The sequence below is a fragment of the Phalaenopsis equestris genome, unplaced genomic scaffold (genome assembly GCF_001263595.1).
Source record: "Phalaenopsis equestris unplaced genomic scaffold, ASM126359v1 Scaffold000761, whole genome shotgun sequence".
Lineage (NCBI taxonomy): Eukaryota > Viridiplantae > Streptophyta > Magnoliopsida > Asparagales > Orchidaceae > Phalaenopsis > Phalaenopsis equestris.
This window is the reverse complement of record NW_018165201.1, coordinates 4,969,158-4,995,421: the sequence shown is the minus strand read 5'-3', so window position 1 is coordinate 4,995,421 and position 26,264 is coordinate 4,969,158. Positions and strand designations below refer to the sequence as shown.

Below are 26,264 nucleotides of genomic sequence, written 5' to 3'. Positions count from 1 at the left end.
GGCTGGAGTGTTGGTAAGACAAAATGACATCACCAAAAACTCATAATGTACTTCATGAGTCCTGAAAGTTATCTTTTGCACATCAGCTGATTCTATCCCGATCTTATGGTATCTTGACTTCAAATCAATATTTGGGAAGATTGCTCTAAAAAGTTTATCTAACAACTCATCAATCACAGAAATAAAAAATTTATCCATTACAATTTCCTTGTTCATAAAAATGCAATCCATGCAAAATATTCAATTGTAATCCCTCTTTACCAATGAAATTGGAATATCACATTGAGTCTGATAATCCCTGCCTCAAGCATCTCCTTGATCAACCTTTGTATCTCATTCTTCTAAATTTGAAGATACTAATATGATCCGACACTGATAAGAGGAATCCCTTCCTTCAATGTAACGACATGCTCGTGCTGCCTCCATGGCAGTAACCAGTTAGGTTGATGTCAGAATACTGCTGCAAAAACTAGTGAACACGCTAAGTAAACTCGACTAACTGTGAATCCCAAATCTCCTCTAAACTCTGAAACTTTACCTAATATCTCAATCCTGCTCCCTGTAACGTTTCGACCATGGTTTTAAGTAAGACCATGATTCGACATGAGCTAGCATCTCATCTCAACACCACCTTCCTCCCCTCCACTCAAATAAGGGATTTTCAATCCACGTTTGTTTCTTTGATCATATGTAGCCAATTCATCCCCAGGATCACATCAATGCTTTACAAGTCCAAGTGAAGGAAGTCCACCTATATGCATTATAGTGTCAACACCAATCCCCTAAAAATTTTTCATCTTTTCTCCACCTTCAGTGTCTCCATCATGACCCCAAAACTTCTTGTATCAACACCTCGCTATCCACCAACACCACTACAGGCTCCTCCAAGATTTGTCAATTCACCTTCATTGTGTAATTTGGTGTAAATCCCACCGCCAAGTTATGGGGCACTTCCGCTACATCAAGGTGTAAGTGCTTCTACCCCTCTACCGCTTTCTCCTCCAACTCTTCACTGTACACCTCATCCCCATCACAAATTGTAAGGACCTGGAGCAAGCAAATTTTGCACTAATGGTCTGGTGCATATTTGTCATCACATCAGAATAATATTCCCTCTGCTCTTTTGTCTTGCACCTCCGCCTCCGTGAGGCGCTTGAAGTTGATCCCTGGACGGGTCGCCACAATCCTCTCATTTGGTGCCTCCCTCTGAAGTGAAACAACTTGGGTCCTCGGTGTTAGGGACCTTGAGGTACTATTGTGTGGTCCTCCCATGGTTTTGCTTTTATTGGCCCTCTCCATCTGGTTCTTGTCTTTTATCATCTGAGCTAGCTCCATTATATCTCCCAATCTCTGTGATTTCAAAATTCGGAGGGTTGCACGTATGTAGGGCTTTAAACCCTTCATGAAATTTCTCTCTAATACTGCTTCAGAAATTCTCTCAGCCGCCTGTCGGTCGTTTAAAAAATTTATAAATTGTCAGCCGCCATAATGGATATCCCGACGCCCGATTTCAAAAGATGTTTAATTTAATATATATATATATATAACTTAGAAAAAGTAATATTTTAATTTTTAAAAATAAAAGACCGAACTGATCTCATATCTGCAATAGTTTAAATGATCGAGCACAACCGCAAACAATAAATCTACCTCGAATGATAGATACACAGCTTGTTGGTGGTGTTTGATTAAATAAACTAAAAAATTTATGACATCCGTTTTAGCCTGCGAACCTTTCATTTTGACTGACAAGTTCCCCGACCTAATATGAAAATTAGATAGGGTTTATATTATCTTGGTTCTTAAAGCTCCCTATAAAGGCAAACCCCTATAGTTAATTATCTCTAAAATTACTGAAGTCACTTAAGAGCACTCTCGATGATGATCACAGATACTTCATGAATCCAAAGTTTAGGGTTTTCAAGTTTGGACATAGAAAAGTCAAGTGGGAAAGGATAAAAAAGAAACATTTATTTCTGGAGTCAAAGGAAAGAAAAATAGAGGATGTCACAGATTCTGAGGGAAAACCTCGGTGACTTCCCAAACTATCGTATTGTTTGGCTTCAATTTCGAGAAGATGTTATTTGATGTTTCATCTTTCCAATTTTATTATTTATGACTTATATTTGCATGATACGGTCATACAAATAGTCTGGAAGATATGAGGGTTTACATCGTATCGGACGACAACATCGGAACTTACAACAAATTAGGGCTTAAATTGCACAAACTCGCTGTGCAAAGGCTTAAAAGATAAAATGAGGATTTATGTTCTCGAAGTCCTATGGCTTGTTGTTTAAACTAAAAAAAGGTTTTGCTGTTGTAGATCAATCTCGAAGTTGCTATTCTGCATGTTCTCGTTGTGCTTCCCACAGTGTTCGCTCCAAACTCCACATCGTAGCACCTTCGTGTTCGATATTAATTTTAAGTGTACATGCAATTGTTAAGTCAACGATCTGCGACCGAGCACCTCCTCTGAAATCAACTACTGACCTCTTATTCTAAGATATAGTATATAACAGAACAATAAAGCATGCCGTATAATAGAAAAGAACAATAGAATGTACAGTAAAGAAGAAAAACAATATAGTATGCTGTGAAGTAAAATGTTGGAATGTAAATCAAACATGTATGTCTGGGAGGTCTGATGTTCCTTTAATCGAGCTAATATTTACTGTATAAATAAAAGAAACATTTCTTGAAAAACTAGAGAAAATCGACAAATGACCCATGACAGAAAACTCGAGAAAATCGACGAATGACAATTCCAAGAAAATCATCAAAATCACGGGAAGATCCCGGAAAAAGGACCGCAAGTGCTTTGCCCAAAAATTCCAATAAAACATACAAAAAATCTGAAAAGAGGGGACCGCAAACACTCGGGTCGGGTCTAGGCTCAAATATAATATATTTGTACTCGAGGGACGTCGAAGGCTACTATCAGTCATCCGGATGTATAGAGTCTGCCACTCAACTAGAACAATGTTCTACTAAACCTAACTTAGGATGGTACTCCTTAGCCCAGTATCGGTAATCAACAAGTGAACAATCAAGTTGTAATATATTTAAAATTTATATTTTAGCATGCACATGAGTTTCAGTCATACAAAAAGGAAGTTGTATCGATTTTGTAGTGAAAATATTTTTATAAATAGTGTATTTGTTCTTAGCATGTATGTTCTTATCAATTTTGAAAAAGTATAGTTGTGCACGAGTCGATCACGTCGTCGGACATAGGACTGCCAACAAATCTAAGAAGGTATGGGTCTCCCGCTAGTTTTGTGTCGGTGAATGATATTATCATCTTACGGTTCATTGGGCCCCTGGATTGAGTCCTGATGTCGTAGGATAAAATATCATCTCGCTCTACCACCAGTGTGCTTTTGTCATCATCGTCCTAAGCCCCAAAACAAAATCGATCTACTTTGTAAATAGCTTGATGGTTTCACATATTGCAAAAGACTATACATGCATTTCATGCTTAAGAAATTTTTCATGCTTAAGAAATTAAACCTTCCAGCAACCCAACAAAGACATCAAGAAGAAGAACAGATATCGAGCAGCCAAGCCAAAATACAGAGTAACCAAGCGAGCAGAAAGGGACCTTCCAAGAATACCACAACAAATGCACACAACCAGTGAAGATCCAGCCAACCCAGAAATTTTTTTTTTTGACAGCACCTCCCCACTCTCCAGAATTTCAACAAACCCAAAACCCTCCCCAGTGGGGTTTATATAGGGAAGAAGAGGGAGGAGGAAGAATACCTATACTTACCTGAGGGGTGAGCTGAACATCAAAAGGACGGGCGAGTGGCGACAAGAATCGCAGAGCAGGGAGCGTGGCGGGTGGAAGGCTGAAAGCGCGGCAGGGAGCAGGTGAAGACAGAGGCGTCGCGACAGCGAGGAGCTTTTAAGCAGAGTGGCAAAGAGGAGGGGACCTCGAGTCGAAGACGCGTGAAGAAGAGGGTCTCGGCTGGGAAAAATACGGCCCAAGGGTTCGGGCGCGGCAGCTTGCGGGAGATGAAGGGGATCGGGTTCAGCTAGGGTTTCGCCCGGGAAGTAGAGGCGAGATGGGAGAAAATGAGGGTTGCGTGCGTGAGGCGTGAAACGTGAGTTTAGTTTTAGGGATTTGGGATTTAATTAGGTTTTCTTTGTTTTTAATCATTTTAAAAAAACATCAAATTTCGTGCAAGTTATTCATGAGCGGCGCCCTAGCAAAATGGGTGTCCTCCCTAGGTAATTTCAACATTCCGGACGCACCAGCGTGGTCTGTTTTGACATCCGGAATCGTCGGGACAACTTCATCGACGGTCGAGTAAAAAAAAAGTCGAATTCAATTTTATTAAAATTTCGAGTCTGCGATCGATCATTTCAACAATTTATTTAAGCTTTCAACGAATAACGGCGCAGACGGTGCGAATTGTTGAAAACGAAAGTGTCGATTCTCTAAATTGTGAAAATTGTGCGCGCGAAGGTGCAAATTATGCATAAGGTCATCCTAGGGCTTAATGATCCCATAGGAACTCCTTTTGGGTTTCCTCATGTTAGTTTCAACCATCAAGTGCTAGAGGCCGATACCACACATGCGAAACTCCAAAAGAGTAAGAGTAAAGAAGCAGTAAAGAAGCAGGTTGAATTTCTAAAATGAGACGGGTCTCATTTCTAAGGCTCTAAGATACTCAAAGGGAGAACCCTAAGGCTAGACCCTAAACCATAAGAAGAAAACTAGACCTCACTAAAAATGAGGTTAACACCGCCCCGATAATAACTCAAATTTCTTCATATACTCCATGATAGTCTCCTCTTGAGTCAAAGCAACTAATAGCTCGTGCAGTCTCCTTCTTGGATGGCTTGGAAATGTTTCAATAAGCAAACCTTAAACTCCTTCCATGAGTGAATCGAATATCTAGTCTCCCTCCACTGAAACTATGCTAGGTCGTTCCCCTCTAAACACAACCCTGCAGCCATAAGCTTCTCCCCATTTAGCACTTTCACTGTGAAATATTGCTCTACCCGATAAACCCAACCCCAACTTCGCAACCCTAGGATCTCCACCCAAAAAATTCTTTCGATCAAAGTCATACCACATCCCAACTTCTCTCTAAAAATGATTTTTCTTCTTCCCCCCCCCCCCCCCCCCAAAAAAAAATAAATAAAAATCCTAGTAGGAGGTTCTTTATAATGGATGTTTTCATCCTCGTGTTCCTCTCGTTCAATCTCTTCCCTTCAGACTTGGCAAAGGATTTTCCGGTCAAACCTTAGTTAGTGTTTACAACTTGAACTACATAAAAGATTTTGGATTGAATCTCAATAAGCCTCCTCATTATTTCCTCCAAGACCTCAAATTAGTTTTCCATGGATACAAGTCTTCCTTCTATGGTTGAGAACCTTTCATCCAACCCATATTTAATTTGCCCTAATTCTCCTTTCAATCTCTCTTCAAAAGCATCAACTTTCTTAGTTGTCATCCCTCCAAGATTGCTCTGATACCAATTTGATGCGAATAAGAACCAAAATAAGTGAATAAATTACAAGAAATATGTTGAAAAACCAAATTATGGCCAATTTCATTAATCTTCAAGCAAATAAACAAGATAGAATGGGAGATCTACAATCCAAGAGGTAGATAGACTCTCCACAAATCCTAGACGCCTCTAGAAACAAGAAGACAAAAAGAAAACTGCATAATCAAAACATAAAAGGAAACCCTTGGTGATTAGCCATAATAAAATACCACCAAAAAATATTCCAACATTCCCCCCAAAAAAAAAACAAAACCCCCCCCCCCCCCCCAAAGCTCCTACTTAATTCTTCTCCCTGCATATGTGATTAGGGGCTTAACAGACCCCACCCAGAGGCTTCAATCTTCCTAGGCAGAAATAGAGGTTTTCACTCCCCCAAGGCAGTCTGGTCGCGCCAGAAGAGACGTGAGTGACAGAAATTTCACCATCTAATGTAACAACTCTTGGAATGTTGTGAATGTGGTGGAGGCCATTAGAGTTGTAAATGAGCCTGAGCTCGCTTGGCTCGTGTTCGGCATGTTTGAAATTGCCGTATTCGAAATCGGCTCGTATTCGAAATTGGCTCACGAACAGTGTGTTCGTGTTCGACTCAATTTAAATATTCTTGTTCGTGTTTGGTTCGTGATCGGCTCGAAATTGACTCGTTAAAATTAATTAGAAAAAATATATGTATTGTGTTGGATTCGAACCTGCACCACTTTTATGCAAGAAAAAGTGCAAAATCACATGACCACACGAGCTGTTGTGATTTAAATTTAGATATAAATATATATAATATATTATTATATAAATAATATATAAAATTTCTGTATTTTGAGCTAAAACGAGCCGAACACAAACAAACAAAAGGTTGTTCAGGTTTGGCTGATTTTTAATTCGAGCTTAAAAATTTTGTTCATGTTCGTCTCGTTTACTTAAAGAACGAGCCGAGAACGAGTTGTTCGCGAACAATGAGCTTTTTTGACATCATTAGAGGCCATGCACAAGGATGGTAGCAATCAATTAACAATGTTTTCTTATCAAAAGTTGCGCAAACACACCCTTTCTCTAAATGTTCCATTTTATGAACCACCCAACCATTTATAGAAGTCTACCAACAACCGCTCAGTGAACATCATCAAGAGACGATATTAAATAAAAATAACATTATAGGCATGGTTTCAACCCATAATCTCTAAAAAACAAACTAAGCATATAATAACAGACAACCTAATCATAGAATCAATTCATGTTACACCATTGAAAACTAAAAAATGATTCAAAACTATTCACAAGCTCAAAAATGAACTTCAATAAGTTCAAATTGATTTTGATTCAACTAAATCAAAAAACAGAGTTTCTATATTAATTTTGGGCCTTAGCAAACCCAAATGGGTAACCTAACAAAGCACAACATTAATAAGGGTTAACCAAAGTCTAAATGGAGGGTCAAATTAAATGTGTTTAAATGAATTTGAGAAACCAATCGACAGCCAAAAGAGGAATTAAAAGAGAGAGTTTGAGAAAGCAAAACGTCGGAAAGGGAAGTTAAGAGAGCAAGAAAGGGGGAGAGGGAAGGCTAGAGATATTGACCGAAAGAATAGGTGCTGTGGAGAAATAATCTAATAGCTTTTATCAAATAATAACAATATAAGGCATTAACAATATAAAAAAACAATACATATATAAAATTATATTTGAAAGTATATGATTAAACATTTAGGCTTTACATGATGGGCCGCCTGGACACAATTAATCAGAGAGCAATGATGCAGATGAAAAATTATGTCAGCTATTTGTCAATCGTCAACCTTCTCATCCAACGTAAAAACCTCAGTGACGTTGTTAACATGGTCATATTTCACAAGTGTACGCAGGATCAGAGATATGCTCTATACACTTCAAAACAAAGCGCTCCGCAAAAATCATCTACACTTCCTTCTCCAGAGAAATAAAACAAAAAATAAACATCATAAAAACACTTAACATGATCTAAAAATTCAGGGAGAAATGTAATTTACTGATGCAACAATGGCCATGACAGAACAGGATCTACATTACAAAGAAGGAAAGAGAAAGAAGATAAAGCAACAGGAGAAAAAAAATTATTCCATATAACATTATCACTTTCTAGCATATGAAAAATGTCATAAGAATAGATCAATAGAATATGTATATATACACCCAAAGACTGTCATTATACCTGAATATTTGGGGCAAGTAAGCTGGGTTGATCAGCAAAAAATAGAACCATTCTTCCAATCTCTTGCTTAAGTAGTATTCTCCTTTCACGATGGATGCCATCACAGGATATAATAGCTTGCTCATGCACCTCACTGCAGTTCAGCTTGAATGAGATTAGTTCACCAAGCGCAACCACTAAATTTGGCACTAAACATCAAAAACATTCAAAGGAGTAAGCAAACAAAGCAAGCATCAACGTGAAATTCAACTTCTATTAAGTTAGAAAGAAGCCAAAAAAAATATGCCTAAGCTTATGTATACTATCAGGGATGTTCATTACTTCATTGTTTTGGAAACAAATATTATTATATTCTTCATTTTGCTTCTCAAAGAAATTTCATATAAATGAAAAAATGCTAACGATACACAAGCTTGATGGGAGCAGAATAAACTATCAAACCTAAATAGCATACATAAAAAAAGGAAGAATTACGTAAATGTCGTCAAAATTAAGTGTATTCTAACAAGGATGTTCATCACTTCATTGTGTTGAAAACAAATACTACTCTATTCTTCATATGGCTGCTCAAATAATTTCATATAAATGAAAGAATGGTAAAGGTACAAAATCTAGATGGTAGCAGAATAAGCTATCAAGGCTACATAGTATACATAATAAAAAAGGAGAATTAGGTATATGCCATCAAAATTAAGTGTATCTATAAATCTAACGCCAGTCCCAAAAAGATGAACAGCCCAGCCCATGTACTTGTGCATGGCCGTTGGAAATTTGATAGAAGTGATGAGTAGTTGCAAATTTTGATAGTTGGATGAGAATTTGTTGAATAGAATAGGAGAGTGGCAGTATAAAAAATGACAAGTTCGTTTTAATAGATAAATTGCTCCTAATAATCAGAAAAACGCCATAACAATATCTTCTGGGTTTTGTTGCGTGTGTGTGTGTGTGTGTGTGTGTTAAAACCTGTGGAAGGTTAGGAAGGAGGGCCGGCCTGCCACCTCATAGATCTTGGGGAATCTAATTGGAGAAACCTTTGGAAACCCCTTAATTAGTTTATTCTCTTCCTAATTATGTTTCTTTATTTTTATTTCAGAATTATTTCCTTTCCAAATTTAGATTAGATATTTTTATTGGTTTGTAAATTAGGAGAGAAGAGTTTCCCTATATATGTACCCAACATTTGAATAATGGAGCAAATAGTTTTTTCCTCCCAAAGTTTATTTTCTACATGGCATCAGAGTCGGCATCATCTCCCTCCACGAAAGCACTAACTCATACGACGGCTCCATCTCTCATATAAGCACGAGCAAAGACGACAGGCAACACAGGTCCATCTCTTCCACTCGAGGTCGTTGCGCAGTCTCCTCAAAAAAACGCATCGTCTGGTATCGTTTATGAAGGTGAAAGCTCTTGCACGTCATTTCCACATACGAACATGCCGCCTGACTTCCTCAAGCACGCCGTTTCCTCAGACTAACGCTCCGTTCGACTTCCTCCCACACATCGCTTCCACAGACAATTGCTCCATTAGACTTTGTTCCAACATCGTTTTCACAGACGATTGCTCCGTTCGACTTTGTTCCACACGTTGTTCCTTCCTTAGTTCGACTTCCACAGTTTTTCCTCTCGGAGCATTAAACAACTGAAAGAACTCCTCATCCTACCACTGGAAGTTCCTTCCTTGCATGCCCACATCTAATCCAGGCAACCAGATTTCTCCATGCTCTCATCTGCGCTTCAGGCAGCCGAATTTCTCCCTGCAGAAACTCTTCCTGCAGACCCCTCCCGGCAATTCCCTGCGGCAAGAAATTTACTTGTTGCAGGCCCTCCTCCTCTGGCAGAATCCTCCAACAGCAGCAACCAATTATCCAAGCAGTAGCCTAGCATCAAAAAACTCCCTGCCGTCACCCATTTCCCTGCAACCGACAACCTGCAGGCCCTCTTCCGGCTAGTCTCCTGCCTTCTTGAAAAGCAAACAGAGGTAGTAACTCACTGTAAGTAGCAGAGCTGCTCCTACTCGTAGATATTTTCAATGCTTCTAGTGGAAATCCTAAGCCTGTGAAAGGAGTTGGATTTTCACTCTTTATTGGAAATATGAAACCTGCAACCAAAAGTCGAGCCTCCTTGTAGACCATCCTCCATATTCTTGTCCGCCCTCCGGAACCCAGTTGCGCCCTTTCCCAAGATAACAAGGCAGTCGCAAGTAGCTCTTCTGAGCAAACAAACCTCTGGCTTTCCAGGTGTTCCTCCACTCTGTGATAAGAAGCAGCCAGAAATCTTGCAGCTTGCAGCGGTCAAGTATTCTTCCAGCCCTAAAAGTGCATACAGTTTACAATCAAGTACAGAATGGAGAAATCTAATTCCACTTAGGAGTCTACCAGGTTGGCAATACATGAAGGCAAGGCATCATATCCTCTTATCTTGCTAACAATAGAAGATTTCAACCTTGAATAATAGATTCAAGTGTTGTTGATCACATGACTGGAGACCTTCATGCTCTCATCAACCACTAAGAGATCACCAAACCTAAATTTTTTAGACTTTTCGATGGATCTTTGTTAGAAAAGAAAATATAAAAGTCTCCAAGGATATTCAGCTTTCTTAGTAATATAGATTCCCCAACTAGATTACAACTTACTTTCAATTAGCAAGCTTACTCGTGATTTTACTTATGTCACTAAATTCCATTCTAACTCTTCTGAATTTTATATGGTGGATTCGGGAAAGCTGATTAGCAGTGTTGAAATGCATCAAGGTCTCTACCTACTTGAGAACTATTCTTTTAACGCGCAAGTGTCTTCTCCATCATCCTCTTCTCATGATCACGAGTTTGATGTATCCGAGTTTGAGAAAGTCAAGTTTCATTATGGCATTGTCGTCCAGATCATCCCAATTTTCATTATAATAAAAATTTATATCCCAATCTCTTCACTAACAAAAACTCATGAGCTTTATCAATGTGAAACCTATCAAATGACTAAACATACTCTTCATATATATCATCTGTTTCAAACAAACTCTCATATTATTCCTCTATCATCCACAGCTACATTTGGGGACCAAATTGAAAACTATCAATGAAGTCAGATAATTGTATCCTTCATTGATGATAACACTAGAACCAATTGAATATTCCTCATAAAGGAGAAATTTGAAACTGCACATCTTTTAGTCTTTCATGAAATAATTTACCTCCATTTTCAATGCAAAATTCATATTCTCAAAATTAATAATGCAAAGGAATACTTCAACTTTATCCTTGAAACTTTGTAAAAAATTATATCATCCATGTAAGTTTTTGGGTTGAAATACCACAATAAAACAGGATAGTTGAGAGGAAGAATAAACATCTCCTTGAGAAATCTAGATCAATAATGTTTTTTCAGAATGTCCTAAATATTTTCTAGGGACAGTCACATATATCATTAATAAAATGTCAAGCAGAGCTCTTGGATTCAAAGCCACTCTTCATGCTACCCTCATGCTAAAGCCTTCTCATCTAATCTCCCTCTAAAAGTATTTAGTTGTGTCCCTTTTGTCCACAGTCACTAACAAAACCGCACAAAGTATGACCCAAAATCCATCAAATGTATCTTCATTGGACATACTTCTAATAAAAAGGGGTATAAGTGTTATTCTCTCATTACAAAAAATATATACAACTCAATGGATGTTACCTTCTTTGAACACTAACCCCACTATACCAAATCTCATATTCAAGGGGAGTTGGGACACTACTTTGAATACTCACACTAATCTAGAGTCATCGCAACCTATTACATTTCTCTACACTACTTTAGATACCCACACTGAACTAGAGTAAACACAACTTATTCCGCTTCCCTCTAAGCATCCTCTCTCCTAAGTTTTACCAGTTGAGAGCATCCAAGCTATGATTGACAACAAGGAACTCCGTGCATATACTATGAGAAAGAAATCCACTCAACATCATAAAGAGAATATGTAACCACAGTATTGTTCACAACCAAACCTGAATTCACACATTTCTAAAGTAGCAAGGGAGGTGGAATCCAGTGGAGAAGACAAGAAAAATTGCACAAATTATGCTATCCATAATTATATTGCATAAGAGAAGTTATCACCAACTTATAAAGATTTTGTATCAAATCTTAATAGCGTGCAGATACCCAAATCCGTTCATGAAGCACTTCAAAGTCCATAATAGAAAAAGTCAGTTGAAGAAGAGATCCAAACTCTTGACCTAATGGCACATGGACCTACTATAAAAGATTTTCAGAAACCACATAAAATTTTTGGCAACTTTAAAATGTACCACAAATTTCAAATCCCTCAATATTTCAACCGAATCAATTTAAAAAAAATTCACGCGCCAAAACGATTATATCGATATATAACATTATATATAAAGTATGAATGGAATGAAAAATAAAAAAAATGAAAGTTATAAATTTAATTAATTTAATTAAATCCTAATGATTCCTTAATCTCCTATATCTTACTGTTCACAATCGACTTCAACGTGATATTTAGTGTTGGTTTCGGTCGAAGGGCTAGCACCCTTTTCAAATCCTTGAACTCGGTTCCTCCCCTCTAATAATCTTCCTCTTCTCGCGAGTTCAGCGCAGGGGCCGTGATCCGCAAGCAGAGGAGGCGAGCAACCCTTCGAGTGTCGCAGCTCACAGTTTAGACTTCGGGGATGAAATCAATGAGTATGAAACCCTCTTTCACTTTATTTAAGACAATCTTTTCCTTCCTGTTTCCATTTTGAGATTATACACGAATCATGCATTTTTGTCATTTTCGTTCGCCATAGCAGAGACGAGGTTGCATCGAAAGCAATAAAATTTGTTTGTGAACTTCTAAAAGAGACTTAAGCGAGAAATCAACGAAGATAAAAAAAGAATAAAGTGATTAAAAGAAAAGAGAAGAAGAATAGACAGTTTCAATGAAGGTTGGGTTAAGTCGTGAAGGCCGTTTGATCATGTTTGGCTCGATTTGCCTCAGATTTACTAAATAATTAAATAAATAATATTTATCAAAACCTTTTTTATATTAACTTTCAATTTTTAATACAAAATGTTAAAATTAATATATTTTTTGAAACTTTCAAGCAAATTTTTGAGACGAACATGAGCCCCAAATGAACAGACTTTGAATCAAGTCGAACACAACAATATTATTCACAAGCCAATTTTAAATTAAAAATTTTCGAATGAGGCAAACACGGAACTCTCTTAAAATCATGGCTTGTTTGCACCCTAGTGAGAATATGAGTGGCAATATAGGTTGGTACAAGAAAAAGAGATCAACCATATGGACCAATTATTTGGATAAGTCAAATTCTAGCTTGTCTATGCCACTATAATTCAAACTTGGCTCAGTTTCGAACATTACTAGTATCGAAATCCATCGAGATCAAATTTATCATAAACTTTATTCAACTCAAGAAACCACAAGCTATGTTATCCAAAAAATACATTTCAACATTAATCTCGGTGTTGACATCCACAAGTTGCATTGCATCCAATATCAAATACAACAAAGCATTCAACAAGCAAAATAATGAAAAGTTAGTAGAATTCAGCTCATTATAAACTTTTCATGCAATAATTTCCCTGCCATGTAACTTTTTTATCAAAAACTTGTTTGTTGAAATAGTGTGACATCATGTAATATGCTTTGGCACCAAAATCAGCAAACAAATCACAATGAACGGAAATAGATAAGGTGCAAGAAACACAAACAAGGGTTGCTCATACAAAACTAAAGGAAAACACAAGCAAGATACAAGATTGATCTACTATTCGAGAGGTAGATCGTCTTTCCCACACCTTAAACGTCGCTAGGAACACCACAAGAAGAAAGAAAACAACAATCGCAAACAAAATACATAAAAGAAAACATACCCTAGATTTCTCCCCTTAATGAATCTCCCCGCAACCTTTTGAAAACTTTCTTTTTCCACTTTCCCTCCAAACCTATTTTAATTTCTAATCCTTGAGTACGTAATTAAACCTCTCGTGAACCCCAACCTCTCCCTGCCTTCTTCTCCTGCATTAAAGTGTCGCCCCGCGTCTTCACTCGAGCAGGATCGACGCACCTATCAGTTTGGTGGGTCGGTGGGAGGGCATTCGACCGGTCCCTCTTGAACTGATCCTGTGACAGGTGTAGCACTACTCCCCTCCCAAAGAAGTACGTTGTCCTCATGGTGGAAAGATGGAAAATGCTTGTGGATCACCTCGTAAGACTCTCATGTTACTTCATAGTATGACTGTCATTTCCACTTAACCAATATCCCCTTCGCTCGCTCTACTCCTCAACTCACTCATTCGATTTCTAGCGGCTCCAAAATCACCTCCAAGTCCTTCATCAGCGTTGGCGGAAGAATATATTAGGGTGTATAATCACCAACCGCACGTCTCAGTTGTGAAACATGGAAGACCAGGTGTGGTGCAGACGATAATAGTAACTTCAAATGGTAGACGACTACCTAGATGTGTGTCACCACCTCATAAGGCCTAAAATATCTTGATGAAAATTTCTTGCTTCTTCTGGCTAATGTCTTCTGTTTAGAGAGCTCAGCTTCAAGTAGGCCATGTCCCCTAGTTCAAATTGTACCTCTCTCCTACGTTCGTCTGCTTTCCTTTTCATGATTTGTTGAGCCCTCGGAATATACTCCTTCAGCTCTGCCAGTATCTTGTCCCTCTCCGTTAAATATTGATCGATGTTGGATATTGGTGTAGCGCTACGCCCATAATATATCAAGTGAGGTGGATCTCGCACATACAATATCTTGAAAGGAGTGGCTTGTGTTGTGGTGTGGTACGAATTATGATACCAAAAATCGACTCACGCAATCCACTTGGCCCATAGATTCGGCGTTTCGAATACAAAATAACACAGGTATGATCCACACTTTTGTTGACCACCTCCGTCTTTTCATCGGTCTGGGGATGATATTCAGAGCTCCTCTTAAGGACTGTCCCTTAGAACTTGAATATCTCTTTCTAGAAGTGGCTAAGGAACACATTGTCCCTATCCAAGACAATCGATTCTGGTATTTCGTGCAAACAGACTATTACCCGGATAAACAACGCTGCAACTGAGAGTAGGGATGTCGTAAAAGAATGAAATGTGCATATACTTAATCAAACGGTCCAGGACTACCATGATCATCGTGAACACCCTCGATGAAATCCACCATCACTTCTTCTCACGCCTTCCCCAGTAATGCTAATGGTTGTAATAACCATCTTGGTCTCGTGGTCAAGTACTTATCCCACTGACATACATCACATTTGGCCACTATATCCTCGATATCTCTGCAAATCTCCACCCAATAAAGTTATGTCGTCAGATGAATGTAGGACATTTTCACCCCCGAGTGTCCCCCGATCGCACTGCCATGAAACTGTTGTATTAATCTGGGAATATACTTCGATATATTGGGTAGCACGAATTGCCCCTAGTGGAGCAGCTGCTGCCCCCTCAATGCATATCTTGGATGACTGTTTGGATCCTACCTCAGCTCCTCGTCTAGTTCACTTTCCTATCTCAAGGCTTCCCAATATAAAACAAAGGGTATCGATAAAACTGTTAATTGGGGTTCCTCCACCTTTCTCGACAGTGTGTCAGCCGCCTAGTTCTCCAATCCTCGCTGGTACTAAATTTCGAACTCATACCCTAGTATCTTGAATGGCCCATCTTTGATGCTCCTCAGTCACCATCCGCTGCTCCATAAGATACTTTAAACTCCTTTGATCTGTCTTGACCAGAGAATGTTATCCCAACAGGTAAGGTCGCCCCTTCTGAATGGCTAAGACAATCGTCATCAACTCTCGTTCATATACAGACTTTAGTTTCGCTTTGGCCATAAGAACCTGATTAAAGTATCTAATCGGTCGTTGATCCAGTATGAGTACTGCTCCCAATCCATATCATGACGCATCCGTTTCCACCATAATGGTTTACTAAAATCAGGAAGTGCTAAAATTGGGACGCTAGTCATGGCCCTCTACAAATGTTCAAATGCATGTGACGTTGCTTCACCCCAGTTGAAACCGTCTTTGTTCAACTGCTCTGTCAGTGGTCATGTTATCGTGTCATCATATCCTTTCACAAACTTCCGGTAGTATCTGGTGAGACACAAGAATCCTCTCAAGTCCTTCAAATTCCTTGGTAAGAGTCAATCAACCATAGCTTCGATCTTGAACTGATCCACTGCTTACCCCATTCTGGTCACCGCATGTCCTATGTATTACACTTATGCAAAAGAACATTTCTTCAAGTTAACATACAACTGGTGATCCCTCAACTTCTCCAAGACTGTCCTTAGGTGTCCCACATGTGTGTCTTTGTACGAAGGTAGATCATAATATCATAGAAAATCAGGATAAATTTCCTGAGAATAGGTTGAAAAACCATAGTCATGAGGGATTGAAATATCGTTAGGGCGCGACATCACTAAGAACTCATAATGTCCTTCATGTGTCCTGAATACAGTCTCGTGCATATTTGTTGGATTCATCCTAATTTGTGACTTGAGATCATTTTTTGAGAAAATAACTGCCCCAAAAAGCTCATTCAATAATTCATCAATCACATGAATAAGAAACTTATCCAAAATCGTTTCCTTGTTCAAAGCTCGGCAGTCCACACAGAATATTTAACTATTATCTATTTTCTTTACCAACAGGACGAGACTAGAAAAGTTGGCTCACACTAGGCCTAATAATCTTAGCCCGGGCATCTCCCGAATCAGTTTCTCTATCGCATCCTTTTGAATCTGGGAGTACCTGTATGGTCTGACGCTGATGAGAGAAACACCCTTTTTCAATGTGATAGTGTGCTCGTGCTCCCTTGGAGGAGGCAACCCGCTTGGCTGCTAAAAGACATTCGTAAACTGTTGTACGAGCTATTAGACCCTTTCGGAAACTCTGCCCACTCTAAATTTCAAATCTATTCAATGCTCTGCAACACCACTAAGTAGCCCAGTCCTATTCCACGAACCGACTTGACCATGGTTTTGAGTGACACCATAATTTTGCATAAGCTAGCATCTCCTCTCAGCATCACCTTCCTCCCCTTCACTTGGAACTCCATCGTCAAAGTCCGCCTTCATCTCCCCCAATGTTCGCAGTCACATCATCCAGAAAATCACATCTATGTAGCCCAAATCTAAAGGAAGTTAGTCTTCCACCACCTGTAGGCCATGTAGTTTTAGAACCAACCCCATGCAAATTCCCCAACTTTTCTCTACCTTTCTCATCCCTATCATGACACTGAAGCTTCTTGTAGTCACTACTTTCAACCCTAGCTTCTCCACAACCTGATTTGAGATAAATTTGTGTGGTCCCGCTATCCTTCAACACCACAATAGGCTATTCCCCGATCCACCTCCTTACCTTCATGGTGTGATTCGGGGTAAAGCCCACCACCGAATTGAGGGACACCTCCACTACATCCAAATGATGATGCCCTTCCTCCGTTTCTTCCTCTTCTGATTCCTCACTCTCTGTATCCTCCTGAACTAAAAGAACATAAAGGGCGCGCTCCTTCCAACGGTGCCCTGGGGCATATTTCTCGTCACATCAGTAACACAATCCTTTGGCTCTTTTGTCCTGCACTTTTGCATCTGTGAGGCGCTTGAAATTACACCCGGGATGAAGTCATATAATCTTCTACTTCGGCTTCTCTTTCTGATATGACAACATCTGGGCCCTCGGTATCGTGGCTATCATGGTGTAGTGTAGTGGCTGTCAGAGTGCTCTTGCAGAATCCTCCGGTGTTGTCACATTTGTCAAACTTCTTCACCTATTTCTTATCCACCATCATCTAAGCGAACTTCATCATTTCCCTCAATCCAGCGGCCTCAAGGGGCGGATGGTTGCTCTTATGTCGGGCTTTAGGTCTTTCAAGCAGTTCTCTTTCAGTCCTGGTGCAAAAATCCCCCTCAAACTCCCTGACAAAAGCTTGAACTTCTCTCAGAATTTCATAATCGCCCCCTCATGAGTCAAAGCATAGAATTGCTCGTGTAAGTCTCCTCACCGAATGGCTCGGAAACGCTCCAACAAGCGATCCTTAAACTCCTCCCATAAATACATCAGATATCATGCCTTCATCCACTGAAACCACGCTAAAGAATTCCCCTCCAAGAAAAATCTCTCTGCCATGAGCTTCTCTTCCTCAGATCGCTCCACTCGATACACCCATCAATGTACATCCTCCCATTCGAAGATTAGCATCTCCAAATTCCTAACCCTTGCATCTCCACCCCAGCCTCCTCTTCCTCCAGTATTGCCCCTCATGTGTCTAGGATGGAACTTCCTCCTTCGGTCATTGGCAAATCCCACTCTTGAATCCCTCCCTTCATCGTGCTCTTTTGTGCCCCTTACACCATCCCTCCAATTTTCGGCCCATCTCCCTCCATTGGAAGCCTCCACTCCCCTCCTCTCAGAATCCTAAAGGGGCGCTCTTGTATGTAAAGAAGGTCTTCTTTGTTGTCTTCTCTCGCGATCTCCTTCCTTTTTGACCTCGCTAAGGATTCTCTGGTCAACCCATGGTTAGGATTTGCAGCTGAAATGATCGACACAGCCTTGACTTGCATCTCCATGAGCATTTTCATCATCTCTCACATTTCTCCTATGCTCTCAAATCCATCCTCCATCCGACTTTCAATGGAAGAAAAACTGTTCTCCATGGCGAACCTCTCTTCCATTCCCGACCTGATTTGCCCTACCTCTCCTTCAAGCACATCCACATTCTTTTCTACCATCCCCCCAAGATCAATGCTCTGATACCAATTTAATACGCGTCGGCACCAAAATCAGCGAACAAACCACAACGAACAGCAATAGATAGGTGGAAAAAACACAAACAAGGGTTGCTTTTACAAAAATCAAAGAAAAACAAGCAAGAAACAATATTGATCTACTATTTGAGAGGTAGATTGTCTCTCTCATAGCCTAGACGTTGCTAGAAACACCACGAGAAGAAAAAACAACAGCCACAACAAAAAATTCATAAAAGAAAATCAACCCTAGGTTTCTCCCCATAAAGACCCCCCACCCAACCTTTTGAAAACTTTCCATTTCCACTTTCCCTTCAAATCTGTTTTAATTTCTCCTCCTTTAGTAAGTAATCAAGCCTCTCGTAGACCCCAACCTCTCCCTGCCTTCTCCTCTTGCAACAAAGTGCCGCCCCGCTTCTTCATTCCAATAGAATCAGCCCGCCTGTTGGTTTGGCGGGACGGTGGGAGGGCATTCGACTGGTCCCAAATGAACCGGTCCTGTGATGGGCGTAACATCATGCTTAGATTTTCATCAAAAACTTGTTTCTTGAAAGAGTGCGGTATCATGTTTGGCTTATCAAAATAGTCTGAAAGGACTCAAGTACACTGGAAATCGCACATAATCCTATAAGTGATTGTATAGAGCTATGATTTGAGTTTCTTTCCACATATAGTTTATGAATTTTGAATGACATCCTCCCTTTGAATTCATACGGTAAATATCTTATCCTTTATTTTTTTGGAATTACCGAACCAACGTGTTTTATTCAGCCTTACAATGCTCCTTTAGTGTTAGTTTACAATAGAAAATAAATGGCATAATCTAGTAATTGTAAGAGACTCCATTACTATTGCTTGAACTGCATTCTTCATTGTACCCCTTGCTCATCCTCTTTAATATGTTTAATCTCTATTAAATTCATTCATGCTGCTTTTCTTTCTCAGTTAATTCGAGCGCATCAAGCATCATAAAAATTTCAAAATCACTACATTACATTCGATTAAAAAGACATAAAAATAAGGATGGCTATATTTCTATCTGCCCCAGATTCCAAATTTAGTTTGGCCAACAACATCTTAATTATCAGGTCTGCCGAGAAGTTTGATAATGATGATTAACAAAAGTTTCTATATCTATGCTCCTTACAATGGATGCAATGTTCAAACTATGACAATGATATTTATAATTTCTCAAAAATTAATAAAACTGAAGAATTCAACATCGCGATGAGACCTTCACTTGATTACTGTTAGGAATATGAATGTAGAAATGCTTAATGTTTGACAAGTCATTAATGATGACTATGAAGGGAATAAGAATTCTTTTTTTAATATAGAATGAGAGGTTTAAAATATGTTAATGATGTATCATGCCACTTCAAAGATAATAAACATTGTTAATTTTGAAGGTAACAAGCAATTGTGGCCATTCCTATATAAAGTAAAGCTATTTTATTCATACATTATGTATGATCTTCAAAGTGATTTAAATTGGAATTCTTTCTCATTCAATATAGGCAAGCTTACTAGATTGAACACAGAAAGAAAAGGAAAATGAAACATAATATGGCAAAACATAAACATAAGTCCAACATACTAGAACCCTTACCTTAACATTTTTTCAACTTGTTTTGCAACATTATATTCCAGATCTGCTTCTTTTTGTTTGGCACGCCCATATTTGGCCATTTTTTTAGACTCAAGGACCTTTGGCAGAACATAAAGCAGGTAGTCCTCATGCAGTAGAACATACTGCAAGATGCAACACCATAATAGTTATCATACAACTAACAAGAACATTAGCTTTTTTAATAAGCTGGATAAACCTACCTCGTCTCTAAATAATGTGATAATTAAATTTTCTTTCAACACAACCTTCAAAAGAAAAAGAAGAATTAGTGACCATGATCTAATATATAAAACCCGACATAGAGTTCCAATTAAAAATTGCAATATTACAAACCACTAAATTATATTAGAGGGATGGTTGAAATAACATCTAGTAAAACTAAGGTAGTTGAAAAATGACTTTAACTGGTTTTGAATACAAGGAAGCATGAAAAAAATTTATCCAATAGACGGATTGATAAAATTATAACATGAATAAAAGCTATTCAGAAAGATTTGCAAAAAATAGGTTTAGCATCACTTGTAGATTCAATGTGAACAATTGAAAAATGAGGATTGATAAAGTTGGTGATATGAACCATATCATCTACCCTCTATTATAAGTTGTCAAAATGACAACATGGTTACTGCTCTTGGTTGTATTTTCCTGGTAAGGGCTAGTGTGAAAATGGCTGGTCCCTAAATTTATTCTTTAACAAGATCAATTAAGTAAAAGACTATCAAAAAATATAGCCTTTTGATACAGAAATAGAGATTGCTTGACTTCTTGTAAAAGAAGGGAATGAGAAGAGGGGTGGATCACATCCATTGTTTGATTGACAAGTGGAATACTTCCTCAATTAAAGTATGATTCCTAGTACATGACATTAAATTCAAATGCTCAAGAATCACTTTCACAAGTAATTAAATTTGACACTGATGCAGCACTAAAAGATTTATTTAAGAAACTTTTAGTAGTTTAGATTAGTTTTAGATTTATTAAGGAGTGGTCGGACAATGAATCCCTTCCATAATTTTATTAATTTTCACGCTTCCTCCCTTTTGCACAATGGGCAAGATTTATAATTTCAGAACAATGGGCAATGGGTGGGTCCTCCATTTTTTTACATAGAAATGCATGCTCCTAAAAAAGTTGAGTTCGAAGTCTATTAGTAGTTCCACACCATTCGTTAAACCACCTTATGGGCATATGTAATGCGCCTAAATATGAAAAATAATGTTAGTAACCAGGGCATTACTAGTATACATTTTTTTTTTTGTTTTATTAGTTATAAAATCTTCGAATTCAACCTAAAACCATTGATTTTCATCTAAAATAATAAAATTGCGTGAAAATAGAGTTAAGCACTTTTACGATTATTTAATCATCCATCAAAGGGCAAAGTGTGGCAAAACAAGAATGATCCAATGACATGTAGAATGCAGACCCACACCCCGCCCAAAAACCGACACACACAAACAACTAAGCGTGCGTGCATTCATATTTAGTTAGCACTCTTTAAATAAATTTTGATAATATTTTAATCACTAAAGAAAAATAGAGTGGGAACATGTTCTATATAGATCTGAGCACTAAACTCAAAATAATTTCATAAACAAGCAAGTTCCCTGTGCAGAAAAAAAGATAGATCCCCTTATGAATGTGAAGCAAAAAGAAGGAAAAATGCAAAAAAGACAAATATACAAATGAATTAAGGAATACATGCCGAGAATAAGCAATTAGAGAATTAAGATAAATATTTTTTGGCATGAGTGTACTAAAGAGGAAAAAGAAGCAAGGCAATAATATCTAATGAGAAGAGGCTAAAATAAACTAGTATAATTCAAACATGTTAAAATATTTTAGAAACAAAAAGCACAACCTAAACAAATAAACAAGATGAATAGCAATAATAAAAAAAAAACACCCCATGATCAGAAAACAGAGTTCTAACACAATAATAGAAGCAAATGGCAAAGATTAACAAGTCCACACTTAAGGTTAGCTAAGACTGATGATGATTATGAAGTTAACAGTAATAACCAATGAAACATCAACGACAACAGTGGTTCAAATATAACAAGTCCAGAAAGAAGGCTCGTGCAACATTGTTTTGCAACGAAGCTATTAAATAATGTACCATATGTATGCAATATGCAACCCAAAAAAGAGAATTATTAGGACACTAGCATCCTCCGAATTGATGTGAAAACAAGCAGCATTAAGAACATTTGAAACAATGTAAAACATATATCATACAGTTGATGCATGGACATACATTAAAAACACTTTATCGTACCCATAATTCAAGTTAGAAATAATAAATATATAATTGCAGAATCATAAAAAAATTATTTTTCCAGCAACTTTGGTCATAAATAAAAGATAAGTAAGAATTACCATAGAAATATCAATACTTGTAACCCGAAGTAGCTCATCAGGACAAACAAGATAACCCAACAGAACCCATTCACGATAGGCTGTAACATTAGCTAGATCCTGGGCTCTCTGTCCATATTAAAGAGAAAGAACTAAGTCGAGAAATATAATATTAAAAGTTTATTTTACAACACAAGAAACAATCATCAAGCTGAATATACTCCAGGCATAAAAAATTCACAGAGAGGGACATTCAAAAACAATAAACCAACCATAGGATGAGCAGAATTTGTAAGTATATCAGGATAACGAGGATGAAATGGACTTAAAAATCCTTCATTCCGCAACTTTTTAGTATCAGTAGAAAGAAAAATAATTGGACCAACTGCTTCAAGCACCTGCAATTAAGAAGAAAGGAAGTGATTAGAATTCAAATAAAATAAACTATGTTAAAACGGAAACTAAAGAATGTCTGAAATGAAACCACCAGACTTTGCATCTACATTATCTTGTAGCGACTGAAATTTTAGTTAACATGTCGTTGGGTGATATTGCCTATGGCCCCCAAAGTGTAGTTCTAGCATTTGAATCCTTTTGTCAGATTTGAAATCAGTTTGTTTTTAATTTAATCTCTTCCGCACAGTTAGTCAACGAGGAAAATTCACTTTCAGACAGACTGTTCTTATCTGTAAAATTAGCTGAAATATTTTGTAAAAATATAGCCTGCCACAACACTACCAAATAAAGACTTGATTTTCAGCCAAATGACTGCGAACAATAATCCAAATGACAAATTAACTCTGACAAACTAATCATTCGGTTAGATCATGTCTTTTATAAATATAAGCATAACCTATTATCAAACTTTAAAAATTTTTAGTAGATAAAGATTTATGAACAGATCTCAATATCAATAATAATATATGTTGGCTGAGTAACAAAAAATGGGGAAAATAGATATGATATTTGGAACAAAGGGAAGAAGATGCAAAAAAGATAACAAGTTGAAGAAAAAGTAAATTTAAAAGGAGTGGGAAAGAAATAAAGCATGAACACTAGTATGCCCAAAATTCGTGCAAAAAAGGCTTGCATAAACAAAAGTTAGCATTTCATGTGATATTTAATCAGATTGAATGAACAAGGATTGGTAAGATCAACCAAAAAGAGTTGCAACAAAGCTAATGGTAATGATAAATAGTGATGCTTGAGTGGGAATATCCGATATGGTAAATAAATAAATATATATATATATATATATATATATATACAAAAAACAAAATGGTGGTGGAAAATACTCCAATTTTAAAGGCATTATTTTTAAAAATGCAATTACTTTTGTTTGAGCCTGTGACTAATAAGATTAAGCATTGTGATATCTGAGATATTTAAGATTTTCATTCATTTACAAATGAATTTATCTATAATGTTAACTAGACAAAAGAAATTGAAGTGCAGGAAAAATAAATTTAGGTATGAAGTACAAAGAAGACTAGAATAAGCATGAACAAGGTGGATAATTAAAATTCATTGGAACACATTAGTTGGGAAGAAAGGAAAATTAATGATAATATTTTTAGAAGTTAAGCAAAAGAATTGAGAAAAAAGATTTAACACCAAATATAGCAGTCCGCAGGGGTTAAATGAAATCAAGAATCATAAATCTAATCCCAGTGAGATTGACGATGATGTTAAAAAAAAATGCCAGTGCTTGAAGGTTGATTAATTATATTTATGTTGAGTGACTGCTTCTACAAGTTTTCAGAACATTATAACTAAGTAAATCATTAAATTAAAAAGCAAATGCTTGAAGGATTATTAAAAAATGTTTGAAATATGACAATCAAAATTGCATTAAAAGTTCCACACTAAGATCTCACAGTTTTCATAATTCAATCAAAGTGCTAGACGTTTGCATAAAGAACACAAAATAGAACTTATATATTTAGCACCAAAACATCTCATAACCAATGGATAGCTTGGGTGACTGAACATGTTGCATATTTCGAGTGCAGATTCCTTAACAAAGAAATACAACTACTTATAAGTTTGAAGTTAAAAACCTCTCGATGAAATTATCAGAAGCATGAAGTCCTTTTGTATTTACCAGTAGAGATACATTCGTTTGTACACATATATGTACACAAGCTCAAGATATACAAATGGACAAATATATTTTGTTTTGCTGACGACTCGGACTCTCAGGAAACAAAGCTGTAATATATATATACACAGGCTAAAGATAATCAAATGGACATAAATATACTTTGTTTGATGAAGTCTCAGGAAATTTTGGGAGAAGAGGAAACAAAGCTGTAATAACAGGTGCAAAAATTAAGCAAATGACTATAAAAAAGGAACATTTTATTTCAAAAGGCCACTGGGTGCATTAAGATAAATGAAATACTAAAGAGGAGACTAGGTTGGTATATGACTTCTCCAATACGAGGGCTAACAAAATTAAGGTCCTCTTGCAACCCTTTTAGTGGGTGGTCATATGAATCAACAAACTGGACCAATCTGCAAAAGTGGAAATTAGAATATCAGAAAATGAAAATGACAGATATACGATAAAGAAAAACTGATTATAAATGAACCGATCAAACAAAAAATGCAAAATGATTATACATGCGATACTAGAGTTAACCCAAACCACGATAAAAACACAAATATTATTGCTGAAATTTAATAGGGTGGTTAAAACCAACGACTCTTGACAAGAGGGAAATAATAACACAAGCATAAAAAACATCCTAGAGTGAGGAGCAAATCGGTGGGTTGTGGCGGGACAGCAGGAGGGAGGGGCTAGTTGGAAGGTGGCGGTAGCAGGGAGAGAGTCTGGAGGGTGTGGGGCACAAGCAGGGTGGCAGGGAAGGCACAGCAGAAACATCCAAGAGGTTGGGGGTTGTTGACCTCGCTTTCGGTCGAGGTGTAGTTTTCCCCTCCTTAGTAGCCTAGGATCTAGCCGTAGGACCTTTCTGTCGACTACTCCCAGAAAACTAGTGAAGGAGTCCTCCCCGTTAGCAATTCTGAACTTTTATTCGCTCGACTTGACGTTCCATGTGGTAATCTTGACCGCTATTGCTTAGCAGGTAAGGCTACTCCGAAGGAACACAGGGAGCATTCCTATAGGACTGTCGGCCTTAGGATTGACTTTGCTCGTTGATTTGGCGTCGTTGTACTCTTCGTCGTCCTGTTTAATCGAATTCGAGCAGAAATTTTGATAGGATTCGGACCGCGACACATTTTTAACCCGATCGATGATGAGGTTGCCTAGTCGACTCCGGATGACGAAACGGACTGCATCGATGCTTCTGGAACATCGATTTTGCCTAGGGGGGACGTTCGTTTCATTGCGACGACGCGTCTTGGGGAAAATACCTATTTAAGTGTTAATTATAATGATAAATAATATTTTATTATTATTATTATTATTATTATTATTATTATTATTATTATTATTATTATAATTAATAACCTATATTAAAGCCATTAACCTAAATTTCTTTCCCCTCCCCGCCTCATCCCTTCGAACCCGTGGGCCTGCCTTAGCCCTAGGATGGCTCGTTCGGTCGCTCGGCCCACTCTTTCGTGCCATTGAGGAGGCTTCGTTCCCGCGTTCGCCTCTCGCACGCGGGACAGATCACGTGCGCGATCTCTTATCTCTGCTCCTCTCTGCGACGATTGTCGCCATTTTTCCCACTTCCCTCGCCTCTGGTCTGCGGTGGGTAAGTTTAAGCGAGCATCGCTTCTCCCTGATGGATATATTTACCCAATTTGGGGAGACCCAAAAAGGGAATGCCG

The 26,264-nt window shown here is 37.9% G+C and overlaps 1 protein-coding gene across 2 annotated transcripts in view; it reads right to left on the bottom strand.

Moving 5' to 3' along the window:
• LOC110030969 (probable protein NAP1) overlaps positions 1-26,264 on the bottom strand; it is a 71,497-nt gene that overhangs the window by 22,862 nt on the left and 22,371 nt on the right. For both annotated transcript variants that reach the window (XM_020733975.1, XM_020733976.1), the window contains 6 exons: positions 24,896-24,980; positions 22,736-22,861; positions 22,485-22,592; positions 20,306-20,350; positions 20,085-20,227; positions 7,705-7,837 (listed from right to left, as the gene is read on the bottom strand). In XM_020733975.1, coding sequence (XP_020589634.1) covers positions 7,705-7,837; positions 20,085-20,227; positions 20,306-20,350; positions 22,485-22,592; positions 22,736-22,861; positions 24,896-24,980 — 640 coding nt within the window. The remainder of the gene's footprint in view (positions 1-7,704; positions 7,838-20,084; positions 20,228-20,305; positions 20,351-22,484; positions 22,593-22,735; positions 22,862-24,895; positions 24,981-26,264) is intronic.